Here is an 18,612-nt window from a genome sequence, read left to right on the forward strand (position 1 = left end):
TGGGAAGGTTGGAACAAGTTTAAGTCTGGGTGAGGCAGGCCAGGGTGATAAGTTTCCAAGGGTGGAGAGATTAGATGTTAAAGAGGTCCTAAAGTGAATGAGTAATGAAACCAAACTGCTTACTTCGCTCTTCTGACTGCAGCTTGCTCCGTACTTAATAAACTCTTTGATAAGAATGAAGAAGGTGATGATTATAATTTCTAACCATGTTTTATTCACTATTAACTGTCACTCCACCTTCAATCATGCAAATTCTATACCATGGGATTCCTTATCTTGTCTCCTGCTTACAATATACTCTTGTCCCTTCACCAGTGTGAGTTTCTTATACTGTCATCTAACAGCATAATCAGAGGCTGAGTAGAACACAGAGAGATTCTGATGAGCTGGAAACCATTCTAAAATATTTTATATTTTGTTTTTATCCTCCTGGAAAAGATAAGACAGTAAAGAAAAAGAACAGAATAAGGAAAGTAACCACTCACAGAATCATGACCTATGAAATCTTGGAAGACATCAAAGGTCTCATACTATTTTATAGCTAAGGACACTGAAACTGAGAAGCTAAATGAATTACATTCAAACCATGATTAATGAAAGAGCCAAGTCTAGAACTCATTTTTGCAATTCACATTCCAGCGTACTTTCTTTTCATTCTTTATGCTTGTTCCCAAATTACTCCACCCCATTCCTCAATCTCACACCTGAGTTTAATCAGTATTCTACATATAGCATTACTCTCTTCCACAAATGGAGTATCCAGCAGGGATTAAATTGCTATGGTGTGCTCATCACACAAGTACACTCTATTAGATTAAAGCCAATATTTTACAAAAGCCAAATGTTTGGAGAGCAGGGGGTTACTCATAAAATAAGATGATTCTTTGCCTTACAAGAAGATTCTCCACAATCTCTTAAAATAAGAATCCTCAAGTGGAATTCAGACATAAGAATTTAATTAAATTATCTTATTGTTTAAGATAGAACAAGCTTGAACTTTTACACCTATCTGTCATACAAGTAAGATTAGAACTAGACTAGCAGGCTCTAAATAGAATTAGAAACATTTTTATCCAACCACTGTCCGTGAGGAATCCTGTAATATTTTACCCAGTTCAATTTACACCTTAAACACTACCATCACCTATTCAGCAAAATCAAAACAAAATCAAATGCTATGGCTGAAGTTTAATTCTCTTGAGAACAAGAGAGAAAATAGCATCTTTTTTTCATGTACATTTAAGAAGAGGTCAACCCCTCTTCTAAGCACTGCTTTAAGCTTTGATGTAACAATTTTTAAGACCTTATACTTGCTCAGAACTTTACATCTTACAGACAAATTTAATATCAATATAATTTATTGATAACAAGAACTGGAGTGGTAACAAGTGGGGACCATGTGGGAACACACAGAGTTTAGATAGGACTACCAGCAAGGGATGAAGGGAGAGTAGCTAAGAAGAAGAGAAACGGTTCTGATAATATCATTACAGAAAGGATATTACGCTGAATGAACCTCAAGGACCCAGGATTCCCAACTTTCAGGAGTGATAATGTCCAATTTGCTGAAGAAAGAAGCAGACTTCTCTGATTCTGACACTGCCTTCTGTTTGGAAAGGAGAAACGATTTTCCCTTAGACTGTTGCCTCCTACTCCGTTGCCACTGCATATCTATTGTTTTAAACCATATATGTCTGTCACTTTCCATGGAGTAAGCATCCTAATGAATGACTTTCCTCCAACTACCATTAAGTCCTTCATTCCAGATGACTGAGCTACACTCTGACAAAACTGAAGTCCCCAAACGACTGAACTATACTTTGATGAAACTGAAGCACCCCAAAAGATCACCCAATTCACAGTCTCTGAAAGAATCACAAATGTTTCTGTTACATACCTCGACCTGCTGGCAGATCTGTATTAGTTTGGCCATTTGATTTTCTAGTTCGCTGTTGCGTTTAACCAGGTTGGTGAGGTTCATCTCCAGAGTTTGCTGTCATCGCAGAGTGTGAAGCCAGAGGGAAACAGGGAAGAGGGATAAAAAAGAACAATAAGCTTGAGAAACAATATCATGTACAGATCAGTCACAGTCAGTAGTCAAATACTTCAAAGATTCATTGAGCACTTGTGAAGCACTGGTGTAGGTACTAGTTAATAATGCTGTCTATTTGCTTCAGACTGTCATTATTGGGGAAAAGATGGCATTTATGATTCTTTGGGTGTAGGATGTATTGACATTAAAGCACCTAATGTGGGGCCAGCGCTCTGGCACAGCGGTTAACACCTTGGCCTGAAGCGTTGGCATTCCACATGGGCACCAGTTCTAGTCCCGGCTGCTCCTCTTCCAATTTGGCTCTCTGCTGTGGCCTGGGATAGCAGTAGAAGATGACCCAAGTCCTTGGGTCCCTGCACCCGCGTGGGAGACCTGAAAGGAGCTTCTGGCTCCTGGCTTCGGATCGGCGCAGCTCCGGCCGTTACGGCCATCTGGGGAGTGAACCAGCGGATGGAAGACCTCTCTCTCTCTCTCTCTCTTTCTCTCTCTCTGTCTCTACCTCTCTCTGTAACTCTGTCTTTTGAATAAATAAAATAAATCTTTTTTAAAAAGCACCTAATGTGCTATACTATTTCTAAATTTTATTCTATACTATTCCTAAATTTTCAAAGTATTTAATAACCAACATCTCATTTTCCCCTCATAGTAATCCTATAGTATATGAAGAACAGGTATCACTGTCTTCTTTTATAGAGAAGTAGACTAAAAAATGCAATTTGGTGGATGAGTACTATCTGCCGGACACTATGCCAAGCAATTGCATATATAATATTTAACAATCATAACAACCTCATGAAGTAGGAGATTCCAGCATTTTACTGATAAGAGAATCAAGCTTCAGAGTGAAGGAAAAGTGTTTGATATACTCATATAACCATGAGACAAAGCTAGGACTGGAATTCAGGTCTTTAGCTCTCAGTCACCGTTTTGATTTTTTTTTGTCTTTTTAATGATAAAATTTTATATTTTAACAGTAGCCTCCTTCAGAAAAAAGAGGTAGTATTTTCAGTGTAGGATTCATCAAAATCAAGCATTGTATCAATTTCCCTTCTTTGGCCCTGAGGCATCACCCACAGAGATGCCAGGCTTCAAAAGCAAAGCCTGACTGGAACAAGAGAGGGCATTCTTTTTAGGAACACATTAGGAGCACTTTGCAGATCTGTTGAATATGACACAGTTACAATAGTACTAGAAATTCGAGCATATTTTCAGTTGAGCAAGCTACTCGCTCCCATCTCTAATGAGAAAAAATACAAAGTATTCTGACCCTGGATTGATCATGGGCTTTTGTAATTCCTCTGCATTCCAAGTCTTCAATTATAGTAGCTGCTTCTCCTACAGGATCTGCCCCAATATTCCATCTATTCCTTTCTCACTAACCATCCCCAATATCTCATAACTCTGTTCCAAATGTAATACTGTAACTTCCTGTTAGCACTCCTTCCCATGGTTGTCTCCATGGTTTCGAGTTGTTAAAAGTTCATGATTTCAGAATGGATGATGGAGAACCTGGGAGTGTAGGTGGGATGTGGAGGAAAACAGGGGACTCATGTTCTTGGCTCATTTTCTATCCACTAAGTAGCTATAGCTCCCTAAAATCTTGGCTTTCTTCCACTTAATATATCCTAGAAAATATACATAGATATATCATTTCTAGGCTACATAACCTTATTTTACTTGTTGGGGGCTATTGAGCATGGTGATGGCATAATCATGGATGCACTTAGGAGATTAATCTAGCAACAATAAGGTGGGGCAGAGTGAAACAGGAAAGCTTGGGGCAGAGGGACACTGGTTAGCAGGAAGCTGCAATATTCCAGGCAGTTGGTAATGCAGATCTGGGCCAAGATAATAGGATAATCGAAAAAAACATGTTTCAAGAGAGAATTTGTCATGTCAAATATGCAGAGAGTACAAGAAATATGAGAACTGATAAAAGGCAGCTGGATTCAGTAATTAGAAGTTGCAGATGACTTTTGAAAAAGGAGTTTCAGTTTTTGGAAGTAGATGCCAAATCATACAAGGTTAAAGAGCACATCAGTAGTGACAAAGTGAAGGCTGCAAGTCTAGACTCTTCTTCAAAAGTCTGGCCATAAGGTGAATACAACAGAGCTTGGTTGGATGAAAGGGTCTAGCTTAAGTTAGAGAGTAGGAATCAGTAATGGATTCAATCAGCTGATGATTCCTCTAGCAGACTAGTCCAAATTCCTATATCGATGGAAATTCCATTTATCACAAAAGATTATATTGACCTATAATTATATGGAAATAGAATGTAGAATGATGAACCCAGAGCAGATACAGAATTAGAAACCTGTAATTAATTTCCATTCAAACACAGATTCCACAAGGAGAATGTGTTTAACAAGTATATGTGACCTGTTGCAACATTGGTCATGAAATTGATATCTCATAAATAATTCATAGCATAGAGCAGGACTAAGATCCCTGCTGTGTATTCCTCATTTCTAGCTCAGAATGGAGACTCACAGCTTCTAAAAAGCCACTGAAAACAAAAATTAGGGCTAAACACATAATGTTGGGTCTGGTTAACTATGAGTCTTGGGTCACTATCACAAAATTGTGGCAAATGGTCAGTTTGCTCTGGACCCCTAGCAATTTGCAGAACGCCAGCACATTTTAACAACCCAAAACTAGAACTGACAAGATGACTCTAATTTCAACCTTACTTCATTAATATGAAAATGCTTTGAAAAATAAATCTTTGGCTAATGAAAACACCATCTGTTGATGGCTTTTTGCCACTGTTTTCTTACATTACGAGACATAATTTGAGGAAAACACCGAACATTTACTTACTCACTTCCTATTCATTTACAAGAAATTAAAGCCTCCTCTCAAATTGGAATTGATTCTCGATAATGAACATATGCAAAGGGAAGCAGAGAATTGAAGCAATTATGCAGTCTATTTCCTCACCCCGTCCTTATCATGCCTAACACTGTCGATTCATTTAGAACTAAAATTCCTGAGCCATTCTAGGTTTGACTGATTTGACTGATTTGGTCAAGTAATTATCTTGTCTGTACTCTGGCTGAGCAAACAAAGAGGGTGTGTGTGTGTGTAAAATCTCTTTATGTAAAAGTAAACATGTCTGTTGTCCGGTTTTGAAAAATTGGTTTGTTTTGATCTTTTCTTGTACAGTCCAGTTTATGACCGGGCCAAGTTCCCTCTGTCCAAGTCCAGTTAGTGCAGCTCTCTCAGAACAGTGGAAGCGTGATAGCAAGAAGTGGCAGGGGAGATTGGAATGGAGATATCTGCTGGGAGGAAACGGGGACAGGAGGTTGGCAGGGAGAGCAGGATGAAGCTCCCATTTCCTGCTGCAGGAGGTTACCTCTGGGCCTTTCTGTGCTTCCCCTTTGTGAGGATTACAGAAGCCGCTGCAGCTTATGAGGCTGTGAGACTCTTCAGCTTCCAGAGGACTACAACACTTTAGTTCTCCCCAAATTGTACATGTGTCTAAACAGTACAAAACGGGGGGGGGATTTGGTTGACTTGCATAATTAAAATTGTAACAGGCTTGCGTTAGCTAAATTGGCAGATTATATAATTCTGTTTTTACCTAGGTTCCCCTTTGTGTTGTACAGACTCCACCCTTCTGTGTTGCTACACCTTTCCCAACAGGAAAATGTTTTGCCATTTGAGAAAGTTGGGTACAGGCTATTTTTCTTCAAGACAGCATCCCATTAAAAGAAATGGCTTTCCTAACACTCTCAAATAATTGCTGTGGTTTTTTTTTTCCCACTTCTCTAGACACAAGTTATTTCAGATAATTTTCTCTTTGGCTCCTTCAAGAATGCTACCCAGGCCGGCATTGTGGCATGGTGGGTAAAGCCACCACATGCAGTGCTGGCATCCCATATGGGCGCCAGTTCAAGTCTGGCTGCTCCACTTCTGATCCAGCTCTCTGTTATGGCCTGGGAAAGCAGTGGAACATGGCCAAAGTCCTTGGGCCCCTGCACCTGCATGGGAGACCCAGAAGAAGCTCCTGGCTCCTGGCTTTGGATCCGCCCAGCTCCAGCCATTTCGGCTATTTAGGGAGTGAACCAGCAGATAGAAGATCTCTCTCTCTCTGCCTCTGCCTCTGTGTCTGCCTCTCTGTAACTCTGCCTTTCAAATGAATAAATCAATCCTTAAAAAATGAGTCATACTCATACATCAAAACACCAAATTTTCATTAAAGTGAGAAAGATTATTCTTAGGGAACAAACTAGACAATAATCTCTGTTTGTCATGCTCTGTAAAGGTACATGTGTTCACACATATATGAGCATACTTACATATATCAACCTAACACAGTAAGTCTTAAAGTCTGAAAACGGGTATAGCCTTTCTGCTTGTTCTGTTGAAACATGTAGTATTGCCACCAAAGCCCATATTCTTTTTTTATTTCTAAAAAGTGCAAAGAGAAGATTATACAAATCTAGATAAGTTCCTGACTGTTTTGATGTGGGAACTGAACACCAGGTCAAGGATGGGAGAGAGAAATGAAGAAGTGAAGAAAGATCAATTTATCCCAAACCTGAGTCTTCCCAAATGACAAAAGACCATTTCATCTTTAAGGATAATCTGAGCCAGTGACTTCATTAGTATTCCCTGATACGCTCTTTTTTGACATCTTGTCTACACATTGATGTTCCCAGATTTCCCAAAATCCAGAAGCCAGAATCTTCACAGGATTTGAGGGTCATATTCTGCCTTCTTTTTTAAACTGCTTGTCTTAAAATACTTACTTTGCTTTTGCTTCAGTCTGTCACTTTATATATCAATTACATATGGCCTTTCAACAACAGAACACGCCATCTGGCCCACAAACTGAAGCCTACACCCTTATGCCAGAGTTTATTCTTTCCCCAAACATTTATTTGCTTTTGTAGACACAGGCTATGTGTCAGAATGAGTTGTGTATGATATACTGGATGTATAGCATGTAGGTCTCCTTTACTTGAGCTTTGTTAGAGAATAATCAAACCTTCAAATTAGGTTAAACAGGTTGTCATTCTTCATTTTAGAAGTTTCTGCAACTAGTAAGCAAAGATGGCCCGAACTTCTCCTACTCCCCTTATCAGAAATGCTACCTGAACTGCCTAGCATTCTTTCCTTTTTCTGTGCACCCTCTCTTCAAGTGCACAACATGACCAAATGTCTAGCTTAAATGGCTAAATTTTTATTTGGACTTTCTAAAAGAAAACCTGTACTAAAAACCTAAATCAGATGTTTATTTTGATAACAGAATCGTGAGCCAAAGCCAACTCTGCTTTCCTGGAGGCCATGGATTTATATTCCACTTGCACTATTCCTTTTCATTTCCTGACTCTCATACACACCTTCCTCTTTCTCTTTCATCTCCTTTTCCTTCATGTCTAATTTTTAGACCATGAGTGTGCTTCAAGGCTCAATCTGTGGTCCCCATTCAGCTCACTACTGCACGACTCTACCTCCTTGCTGCAGATACACAAATCTATTTCTCTAGCTTTGATCTTTCAGCCACCAGACAGGTTTGAATTTCAACTCCTAGAACATTTTGTCCTTTCAGTTCTCAGAGTATGCCATGCTCTCTCCCATTCAGAAGTTCAAACAAACTTTTCTCTTGGCTAGAACATTCCCCTCTCCTAAACCTACCTATGTCCCCAGTGAAGGGTTCAAAAATCCACCCCAAATTTCTTTTGTGGTCTTTTTCATGATCCCATAAAATTCCTTGTGCTTACATTGTCATAGTACTTCCCACAGTCTTACAACTAGGCCCTTGATTATCTGTCTTCCCACACTAAACTGAAAGCTCCACCAGGGCTGTGATAGTGCTGTCCTTATCACTGTAACCCTGATACCTCTCCTGATGCCTGGTACCTAATAGGTGTTCTGTAAATGATGAATGATTTTAAATCAATGACATAAAACTCAAATCTAAAGTCAAAGCATCCCACCAAAACTGCTGCCCTTCCTTATCTCCCCATTTTGTCCTTGATATCACCATTCATCAAGACTTCTGCAACTCAATGCTTTTACAATGCTTTCTCTATGTCATCTAGAACCACTACAACCATCATTCGCCAAGTCCTGTCAATTGTGTCTTCATGGACTCTTCAGTTTGCCCTCTCTTCTCTAACAAACTAATTCGTGATTCCCTATTTTGAGCTGCATGACATCCTTTCCTTGACCCCTCCTCCTCACATCAGGCATCCTGTGAAAACTTGTTTCATGGCACTTACCATACTTGAATCAACATTTTTCATTTGATTGTCTATCTACCATACTGAACTCAATGCCCCTTCATGGCAGGGACTATGCCTTTATTCCCCGTGTCCCCAGCTCCTACCACAGTATCCAAAATATTCTATAAACAAAGTTAATGTTCATTAATTTTTTGATAAATGAATGAATAAATCCCTAGCTTAAATCTTGGAAGCTATAGTTTAAGTTACTGTCTGCTCTAACTTCAGGGGAGGCAAAGAACATGGTATTATTTCATAATATCAACCTTTCATGAACTTGAAGGCCATTATCACACTTTTCTCTTTAAAATCCACTTCTTTCAGTTCAATAATTCTTATTTCCTTAATCTTTTCTCACCTATATTTCTTTTCTTATTTTTAAAAGATTTATGTATTTATTTGAAAGAGTTACAGATATATATATATATATATATATATAGGGAGAGAGAGAGAGAGAGAGAGAGATCTTCCATCCATTGGTTCACTCCCCAGATGGCTGCAATGGCCTAGGTTGGGGGCCAGGCTGAAGCCAGGAGCCAAAAGCTTCATCTGGATCTCCCAGGGACCAAAGCACTTGGGTCATCTTTCATTGGTTTTCCCAGGCCATTGGCAGGGAGCTGGATCAGAAGTGGAGCAGCCAGGCAACAAACTGGCACCCACATGGGATGCCAGCACCTCAGGTAGCAGCTTTACTGGCTACACTACAATGCCAGATCCTATATTTCTATAATATGTTTCTTTGCCCAATAATAACAGAATTTTCATCAACCCAAGAACAATCTCTGAGTCAACATTTAATAAACTGTTCTCAAACTAATTATGGTTAGCTCCTCTCAGATGTTTAGGGGGAGTAGACTTGGGACCAAAAAAAAAAAATAACAACAACACAGAAAGCTGAGAGCACAGAGAATAGGAGTGTCTACTCACTAAATTTGATCTCAACAAGAAGAAACAACAGAAAATATCTTCCAACACCAGATCTGGCTAACAACAAATGAGTACAGAACCAGAAAAATCATTACAAATGTTGTAGGGAAAAGAAGAATTCAAATGATTCTTAGAACACAGTTTGAGTGGAGATGCGATAAAACACTTTTTTTACCCATAGACACATGTGAAACATGTATAGATTTATACATATTATGGGGAGCAAGCTTTGAATAGAGAGGAGAAGCTGATCTGCAAACAAGAACATCTTTACGACTATGACTTGAAGGCTGGTTTAGATGAGAAACCCCATGGCAGATATTGCCCCCTCCCCATCCACACACGTCCACCACCATCACTGCCACATCTTGGAGAACACAAAGGTGGACCAAAATGCTTTGTGTTTATTTTACTGAGCTATTATGATTCAGTATCTAAATGTGTTAGAATAAAAAACTACTTTACGGCTGGCGCCGCGGCTCACTAGGCTAATCCTCTGCCTGCGGCACCAGCACCCTGGGTTCTAGTCCCGGTCAGGGCGCCGGATTCTGTCCCGGTTGCTCCTCTTCCAGTTCAGCTCTCAGCTGTGGACCAGGAGTGCAGTGGAGGATGGCCCAAGTGCTTGGGCTCTGCACCCGCATGGGAGACCAGGAGGAAGCACCTGGCTCCCGGCTTCGGATCGGTGCGGTGCACCGGCCGCAGCACGCCAGCCAGAGTGGCCATTTGGGGGGTGGGGTGAACCAACAGAAAAGGAGGACCTTTCTCTCTGTCTCTCTCTCTCACTGTCCACTCTGCCTGTCAAAAAAAAAAAAAAAAGAAACTACTTTTTTCTATTCCCTTACTTAATGGTAACTCACCCTGGCCTCCATTGAAGATATTTCTTATCATAAGTATGTGTGAACTGATTTATTTATTAGAGTGATTCTTAGCTTCAAGATAGATTCTACTGAACCTTCCATAAGGTAGACATTGGAAGGCTTGTCTTACATCATGGCCACCTCCTACACAACTTATCAGAAAATTATACCAGACACTCTCTCATCTTCACATAAATAACACACATTTATCGATGCACTTTGATATACAGTCATTCTCACTTACTCATTCATGCAAGAATACGTACTCATATATAGTGATAAATATATTATGCAAATACATTCTCTCTCAACACAGTCTTTCATAAAGATATTTCTCTTTCTCTTATATTCATACTCATACTGGTTCAAAAACAGTCAAATGCCCATTGGTATCTAAGTTGAAAGGGTAACTCTGTTGGCTGACAGAAGTGGGTGTCAAGTGGGTGAGTAGACAAATGACTTGGAGAAGGCAGTGGCTGAGTGAGAATGGGTGGGTGGATGACAGAGTGACAAGTTAGGAAGAAAGACAAGTAATCAACTGTGATAAGATTCTAGAATATCATATTTTCCAACCTTTTAACTCTCTTTGTGGCTTTCCTTTGAACTTTCTCCAAGTCTCATATCTCCCTTCTTTTTGTCTGGCAATCTCCAGCTTTCTCTGTTTCACTCTGTATTCCAGTGTGTGTATGTGTGTGTGTGTGTGTGTTTTTCCCGTGACAAAAAGCTTACTCCAGTGCTGGGTAATATTTTAAAGTAACAATATTCCTGATATGTAAATTTAATTGCATTTAAGAACTATCTGTAATAATGAATTTGTGAAAATATGATGAAAAAAGAAAAGGTGTTTGTTTATTCATTTCAGGAAATTACTCTATTCCCGCTGGTTTTCATCCCTATATTTTTGTCAGCTGTGGGTATAAATGTGAAGATATCACTCTCAAAGAGAATTATAATAATCACATCTGATTTATACTCATGTCACCATAGGGTTAGACAGTTGGAAAACCCAGCAATTAAATGAATAGGCACTTAAAATTAAGGACATGTCATACTTTTGTTAACACTCTGGTTTTGAACATTGTCAGTTCACAGGATATTTTTCAGACTTCTAAAGAACTCATAATGGCAAGACAGGCTTATATCTTTTATTACAGGAACCAAAGCAAGCTACAGACAGCTGTATACTTCCTGAAATTCCGTTGTGAAGACTTAATTCATTTAGGTTTCTTGAGCATATACTATGTGTGCTAGATACTAAGGCAGATAGTGAAAAAATAAAAAACATTGAGTCTGGCCTCAAGGAATATAAGATATATCTTTGATGTGTTAAAGTGTCCTTATCAGATATGAATTGAACAATAAGTAGGATTCCTAAGTATTTCTTTTTTTGTTGTTGTTTTTGACAGGCAGAGTTGGACAGTGAGAAAGAGAGACAGAGAGAAAGGTCTTCCTTTTCCGTTGGTTCACCCCCCAAATGGCTGCTACAGCCGGCGCACTGCGTCAATCCAAAGCCAGGAGCCAGGTGTTTCTCCTGGTCTCCCATGTGGGTGCAGAGCCCAAGCACTTGGGCCATCCTCCACTGCACTCCCGGGCCACAGCAGAGAGCTGGACTGGAAGAGGAGCAACCAGGACAGAATCCGACGCCCCGACCGGGACTAGAACCCAGGGTGCTGGTGCTGCAGGTGGAGGATTAGCCTAGTGAGCCGTGGCGCCGGCTGGATTCCTAAGTATTTCAAGAGAAGAGCAGTAGTGGAAGAGTCAGAAACAAGAATGGTATAGTTAGAAGACAGGAGGCTCACCTGGGCATATGAAGGTAGCATGTTTGAAAGTAGTAGGGGCAGCATGGAAATCAAGTTGTATAGGACTTACACTATTAAGTTGAGGTCTGTCAGCAACAGACAGCTACCAAAAATTGATCTATTTACAAATCCAACATTTATTAATAGTGATATCAATCTTTTATAGGGCAGGAACTCATGTGATAATGTAAATTAAACTATGAAATTTTTCTAGAAATGCAGCATACATTATAAATTAAGATATATTGGGACTACTAAGTGAAAAAGAGAAGGGATGGAGAAAATAATTGCTGTGCTAGACCTTACATTAATCATAACTGTTAAGAACACAAGTACTCTTTAAAGCTACTAGCCTTCTGAAGGACACGTGTCTTGCACTGCACCCTACGGGTAGACCAGATGACTAAATAAGATCATGAACCTACACCTAATACCTGAAGCTCTCTATTCCATTTTGAGTATATCTTGAGAAGACACGCTAGCTACCCAGGTTATTCTGACCTATAATATAATGATTTTGTCTTTGCTGAACAAATAAATATTAGAGGTCATTAATCTTAATCAGAGTTAGTATATAGAAGGTAGTTATAAATGCCAACAATGAAGCTCAGAGCCAAAAAGTAAAAACAAATACTGTGTTAGTTACTGGCCAACAAGTCAATCCTATATATATATTATTTCTCCCTGTTCCTTTAGGACTCTGCTGCTCCTCTCATGGTCAGAGGAGTATGTTCAGAGTCTCCCCCATCACTTCTGGCAACCAGATTTCTCCTTTTTCCTTGGGGGAATAGTCAAGCAGATTAAGGGGATAATCCTAAATGAATTTCTAATTTAAAATTAACCCAAAGAAGTGAGCATATATGACACTAAAAGTCAGACTTCCTTTCTGCTTAATGTGGAGAACTAACATCCTTTTACACTTGGCACCAAACCAAAGTGACCACACACACACACACACACACACACACAAGCACCAGCTCCCTCTCCCTCCCTAAAGTCCAAGATGTTCCAGACATCATAACAAACCACACAGTTGAGAATGATTCATATGTTTCTACTCTCTGCCCAAAAATGAACAAAAATAGTTTCCATTTAATTTATAATCAGAGTTTTCTGCACATTTCCTAAAAATATTAAAGGGGAACTATTAAAATGGCCTTTCTTTCTCTAAAAATTACTGATTTGTCATAGACTAGAGTGTCTTTCGATAAAATACGTTTGTGTTTCCTCCATCTCTGGAGACAAGAGCTATAGCTACATGATGCCAAATATCTAATCAATCATCCAATGTTTTCATGTTTTCGGAAGTTTTCAAATAGTTGGTGTTCTGTAGATACAGGCTGACTCGATCCAGTCTTTTTGTTATCTCAACAGTACATATGGCTACAGATTTTTCTGTTTGGAATATTTCTCAAGGCCAATGCCTCATTATAGTTCCAACACCTGCAAATATTTGGCAGAGTTTGTTCCATCCTCTCTACGTCCACTATTCTTCCTACAACCCTGCCCCCATCATTTGCTATTATGAAGCTGTGTGTTTATACAATACGTCCTTTCCTTGATGCTGTTAATCGTTTATCTGTGACCCATGAAATGTGAAGTTGCTGGAGCATAAATTAATGTTTCAAATCACATTTCATGGGGAAAACTTAGGTCCAAAACAAAGTGGCAGAGGCTACAGCAGAAAGGACAGTTAATCTAGAGGCTGGGTTCCAATTCTAGCTCTGCTACTATTTACCAGTTCCTAGACTTTAACTTAATCACTTTTCAGTTTATATGACTTTAAAGCATAGGGCTGCGTGGACAATTTACTTAGTGGTTAAGCCACCAGTTGGGATACCCACAATCCAGATCAGAGTATCTGGGTTCCAATCCCAGCTCTGCTAACAATTCAAGCATTCTGATAATGCAGACCCTAGAAGGCAACAGGTGATGGCTCAACTAATTGGGTCCCTGCAACCCACATGGGGGGCACCTAGTTGGAGTCCCCAGATTCTGGGCATTTGGGGAGGGAATGAGCAAATAACAACTCCCTCTCCCTCTCTCTTTCTCTTTCTGCCTCTCAAATAAATACATAAAGAAAAATTTAGTGTAGGGCTTCAAGTAGATTGAGTCCAAGGTCTAACATTTTATGATTCTATGAATTAAAGTCGATGAGATTATTCCCCTCTGTAGCTTTGATGTTAATAAACTGAAATGAAAAGATAAATATTGACTTTTTAATCCATTTATAAACAATACATAAAAAGCAAAAAATAATAACAGAGGCACCAATTGTTGTCAGTGTAACTATTCTCAATATTATTTGCAATAAATTTCACAAGGGAAATGAATCATACTCTGAGTACTAGTCCTGTTACCCTCACTGATATCATAATTTTTTTTATAAATAAGTTACAATGAATTTTCTAGAGTATGGCAGGAGGGAAATCCCCACTCCCTTCTTGCCCTTCTTTCATCTTATATGGATCATTTTACTAACTTAGCTTATGTACTCTGGCCCTATTTTGGAGTGGTAATCTTACTACCCACTTAAACATTTTATTTTTCTGGAATCTCTATTAAGTAACTTCTTTCTTGTGGGAAATTATACCATGCAGCAGGTAGACGATAGAAAATAAAACAATTTGCTGGATCTGACATTTGATAACATCAATGTAAAGTAGGAGGACTTTAAAAATTAGGCACTTTGACTTCCATATAAATATCATATGGCAAAACTTCAGAAAAAAACCTGTCCAGTGAACACAAATAAAAGAGCAGAAACTTCCAAGGTGGTGATTGTCAACAATGGGTTCAGTCCATAGCCCACCATAATGAACACTGGCACATTTGATACTGGATGAAACATCTGTCTTCAGTTAAAATTTTAGCTTAGAGCAATGATTATCACTCCTGATTTCACAGCACATTGGTTTCTTTTTTGTTTATTGTTTTTTTTTAAGACAGGATTTAGAATTAGCCTGTGTTAAGTGCTTATAGGCAGTCGGTAGTGGCCGATGCCAAATTTTTGCTTCTTCAGTGTACTGAGTATGCAACAAACATACACTAACGTCCTTCATAAAAATCTCTCACTTAGATAGATATACTCAGACATCTCCACCCACACCTACACAGACACACACCCGAAACATATGCAAATCAGCACATATGCTAATTGCAGTACACCTACACAGGTACTCACATACTTAAAAGAAGAGGTAGAAAGAGCAGAGGAAAAATATGTAATGTACAATATGTCACTGACAGAGAAGAGAGGGTGTTGCTTTCCTAGACCAACAACTGGTGGGGCAGGCTGTAAGTTAACTCCCCCAGAATCAGCTAGAAGTGAATGAATGCGAGCAGATTTATGTACAGATGAGACAGGTTCTAGTGGGAGCTAACAGATGAATAAGTTATTCCTCACGATAACAATTTGAAGTTAACTCACTTGTCATATAGGAAAAGTGACCCATTTTATTAGGGAACTTGCTACCTGTATAACTGTGTATTAAGAGTAAAAGTTGTGAAAGGGACATTTCCCACATCCCTTACCTTGAGTTTCTCAAATCGATCATTCAAGGAAGCAACCTGATGGTCTCGGTGACGACCCACCAGTTTGCATAAGGCACAGATCAACTGATCATCAGATACACAGTACATATTCACTTTCTCATTCTCATGGTCCAGGCAGGTGATTCCTCGAAGATGTGTGTCTGGCACTGGTTCCACCAGGCGGTGGCTGGTAAAAGGTTTCTTGTTAGGGTGCGTGGCCCGCAGACAACGGTCACAGTAGGAGACCTCACAGGTGATGCATGTTTTCACTGCATCCCTTGGTGGGTCCTGCTCACAGAATTGGCAAGCAATTCGCTCACTAGACATGGCGGTGCTGGGCCTGTAAGTCCTCTCCCGACGGCTCTCACTTGGTGAATTGGGCCCACTGACAGAAGCCTTCTGGAAGCGATCAATAATGTTCTGGAGTGTCACATTCCTCTTGAGCCCATCCAGGCCTCGGTGGTTCAGTGAGATAACATACCTGCAGGTAGGACACTGGAAAGCAGTAATGGGTTCAATGGATTCACCAGAGCTGCAGCTCGAGACCAAGATGCGGTGGGCACAGTTGAAGCAGAGACTGTGAGCACAAGGGAGAAGAAGGGGGTCTTCAAACAACTCTAGACAGATTGGACAGGTCAATTCAGACTCCAGTGTTTCCATCTTTAGTGGAAATAATCCTGCTGAGGCATTAACAACCACAGAGGCTGGGCTTTCACCTGCAAGGAATTACAAAGCAAGAGTCATTAAGCATTTCCAAAGGAAAAGTGGATATAGTATAACTCTACACAAACCAATGGAGGTTTTGCACAATGGACTACCCAGGGATGCTTGAGCAATAAGAAAGCAATCTGAGAATTAATCAGGAAACCTTTCTGCCCCCTACCCCCTCAAACCTTGTTTTTGATAAATGTATGAGTATATTTTTGCGCACTGATAAATAGAACTGAGTGGCCTCTTCTGAACTCTGGTTTACTGATTAACATTATCCTTCACTCACATATTCTCCTGACCTGTACTATGATGAGTCTGAGGCCCTGCAAAGTTCTCAATCTCTGTTCTTCAATATTGTTCTCTTTTTCACTTCAAGGTGAGATTTAGGGGCTGCTCCTATTTCACATCCACTGGAAGGAAAACAAGGCCATATTTCAAACTAACTTTCCACTTCCTGACATGATTCCAGCCTGAGAAGCTGCATAAAAAAGAAGAGAGCTTTAGAAAAATCTAGTTTTTGGTGCAGGATAATATGTTCTTTTTCAGTGTACACTTGAATTACTTCCTATTACCTCACATGGAAATTTCTATTCCATCTCACTTCTAGTAAACTGAGTTACTAGAGAAAAAGATGATAGTTTTCACTTTTACTTTCTGCCCTCAACCTCAGAAAATATCTCATCAACCCAAATTAGAAATATTGGGGCTGGTGCTGTGGCATAATGGGAAAAGCTGCTGCTTGCAGTGCTGGCATCCCATATGAGCACTGGTTCAACTTCCAGCTGCTCCACTTCTGATCCAGCTCTCTGCTGTGGCCTGGGAAAGCAGCAGAGAATGGTCCAAATTCTTGGGCCCCTATACCCAGGTGGACCATCTGGGGAGTGAACCAGCGGGTGGAAGACCTCTCTCTCTCTGCCTCTGTGTAACTCTGCCTTTCCAGTAAATAAATAAATAAATCTTAAAAAAAAAAAAAGAGATATATCTTCAACTTTTTTACTTACTCAGCAATAGTTGCTGATCAATGATGAAGTCATACTACCTTGTGGTTTCAGCTTGGTTTTATTATTAAACACCCACAGAACTAGTACAAATCTGCTATGAAGCTATCACGTGTCTTTTTGTATTTCCTAAAACATAACAGGGTACAAATCAAGACCTAGATAAAAAATTAGCAAGACGAGCAGCCAGAAATTTTCAGATCTTGTATCCTTCATTTTGGTATGCATTAGAGAATAAAATAAGTCACCCAACCAACAAGAGACCAACTTCTTGTCAATCTATCTGTTTTCCCACAGGCATTTCTGAGCTGAACATACAGATTCTTATTGCCATGGGTCTGCCATAATCTACACACATAAATATTCTAGGTTAGCCATAAATAAGGAAAACTATAAAACATGTTATTGACTGAAAATGTTAATCCTACTTATAGAAAATAAAAACATAACTTTTTGTTTTAAGTACATTTATTCATCATCTCATCATCATTGGAGACACTCAACAGGTCTTGATAATTTGATTCTGCCATTGATATTTGTTCAAATACCGTCATTTACCAGTGATATCTACACAGCCCTCTCACAGGATTCATAAATAGTGAGTACAATCATACCTTGTGCATAAGTATGATAGATATATACATAAAAGCTATTGCTATGTCAAACCTTTTTAAGTACAATGAACTATCTATTTAATGGAAACCTATAGCAAATTGAGCCATAAAAGTGAAGCATTTGTTGGTAATGCAGTCACTCTTAGTTGGTTTTATAGGTTCAAATGCTTATATAACCACTTTTCAAAAAATGTATATGTATGGTATTTTTATTTAACAATTTACAAGTGCTTGAAAAATTTTGGCCAGTAAGATATAGCTTACAACACCTAACAGCAGTTACTTACAGAGATGAAAAAGTAAAACTGAAATGTACATATATCATAGAATATTAAAATTGGAAGAGACCTGGGGCTGGCGCCACGGCTCACTAGGCTAATCCTCCGCCTTGTGGCGCCGGCCCACCGGGTTCTAGTCCCGGTCGGGGCGCCGGATTCTGTCCCGGTTGCCCCTCTTCCAGGCCAGCTCTCTGCTGCGGCCCGGGAGTGCAGTGGAAGATGGCCCAAGTGCTTGGGCCCTGCACCCCATGGGAGACCAGGAGAAGTACCTGGCTCCTGCCATCGGATCAGCGTGGTGTGCCGGCCGCAGCGCGCTGGCCGCAGCAGCCATTGGAGGGTGAACCAACGGCAAAGGAAGACCTTTCTCTCTGTTTCTCTCTGTCTACTCTGCCTGTAAAAAAAAAATTGGAAGAGACCTTAGAAATGAAGGATTCCAGCTTCCACTCAAGGTACAAATATTGCCTTAGATAGTACCACCTGATATCCCTCAGATGCTCGAATTTAACATGTCAATGAAGGAGCTTCTTACGCTCCTTCCAACACACACACACACACACACACAAACTCCTGTTTTTCTGATTTCCCATATCTTGCAAATATCACTATAC

The 18,612-nt window shown here is 39.8% G+C and overlaps 1 protein-coding gene across 6 annotated transcripts in view; it reads right to left on the reverse strand.

Annotated features, from left to right (window-relative positions):
- The window catches only part of MID2 (midline 2), a 102,246-nt gene that overhangs the window by 70,266 nt on the left and 13,368 nt on the right, over positions 1-18,612 (reverse strand). For all 6 annotated transcript variants that reach the window (XM_070067449.1, XM_070067451.1, XM_070067452.1 and 3 more), the window contains exons 2-3: positions 15,404-16,119; positions 1,898-1,993 (exon numbers count right to left, since the gene is read on the reverse strand). In XM_070067449.1, the coding sequence (XP_069923550.1) occupies positions 1,898-1,993; positions 15,404-16,063 (756 nt within the window). In that variant the 5' untranslated portion in view covers positions 16,064-16,119. The remainder of the gene's footprint in view (positions 1-1,897; positions 1,994-15,403; positions 16,120-18,612) is intronic.

This window comes from Oryctolagus cuniculus, chromosome X (genome assembly GCF_964237555.1).
Source record: "Oryctolagus cuniculus chromosome X, mOryCun1.1, whole genome shotgun sequence".
Taxonomy (NCBI): Eukaryota; Metazoa; Chordata; class Mammalia; order Lagomorpha; family Leporidae; genus Oryctolagus; species Oryctolagus cuniculus.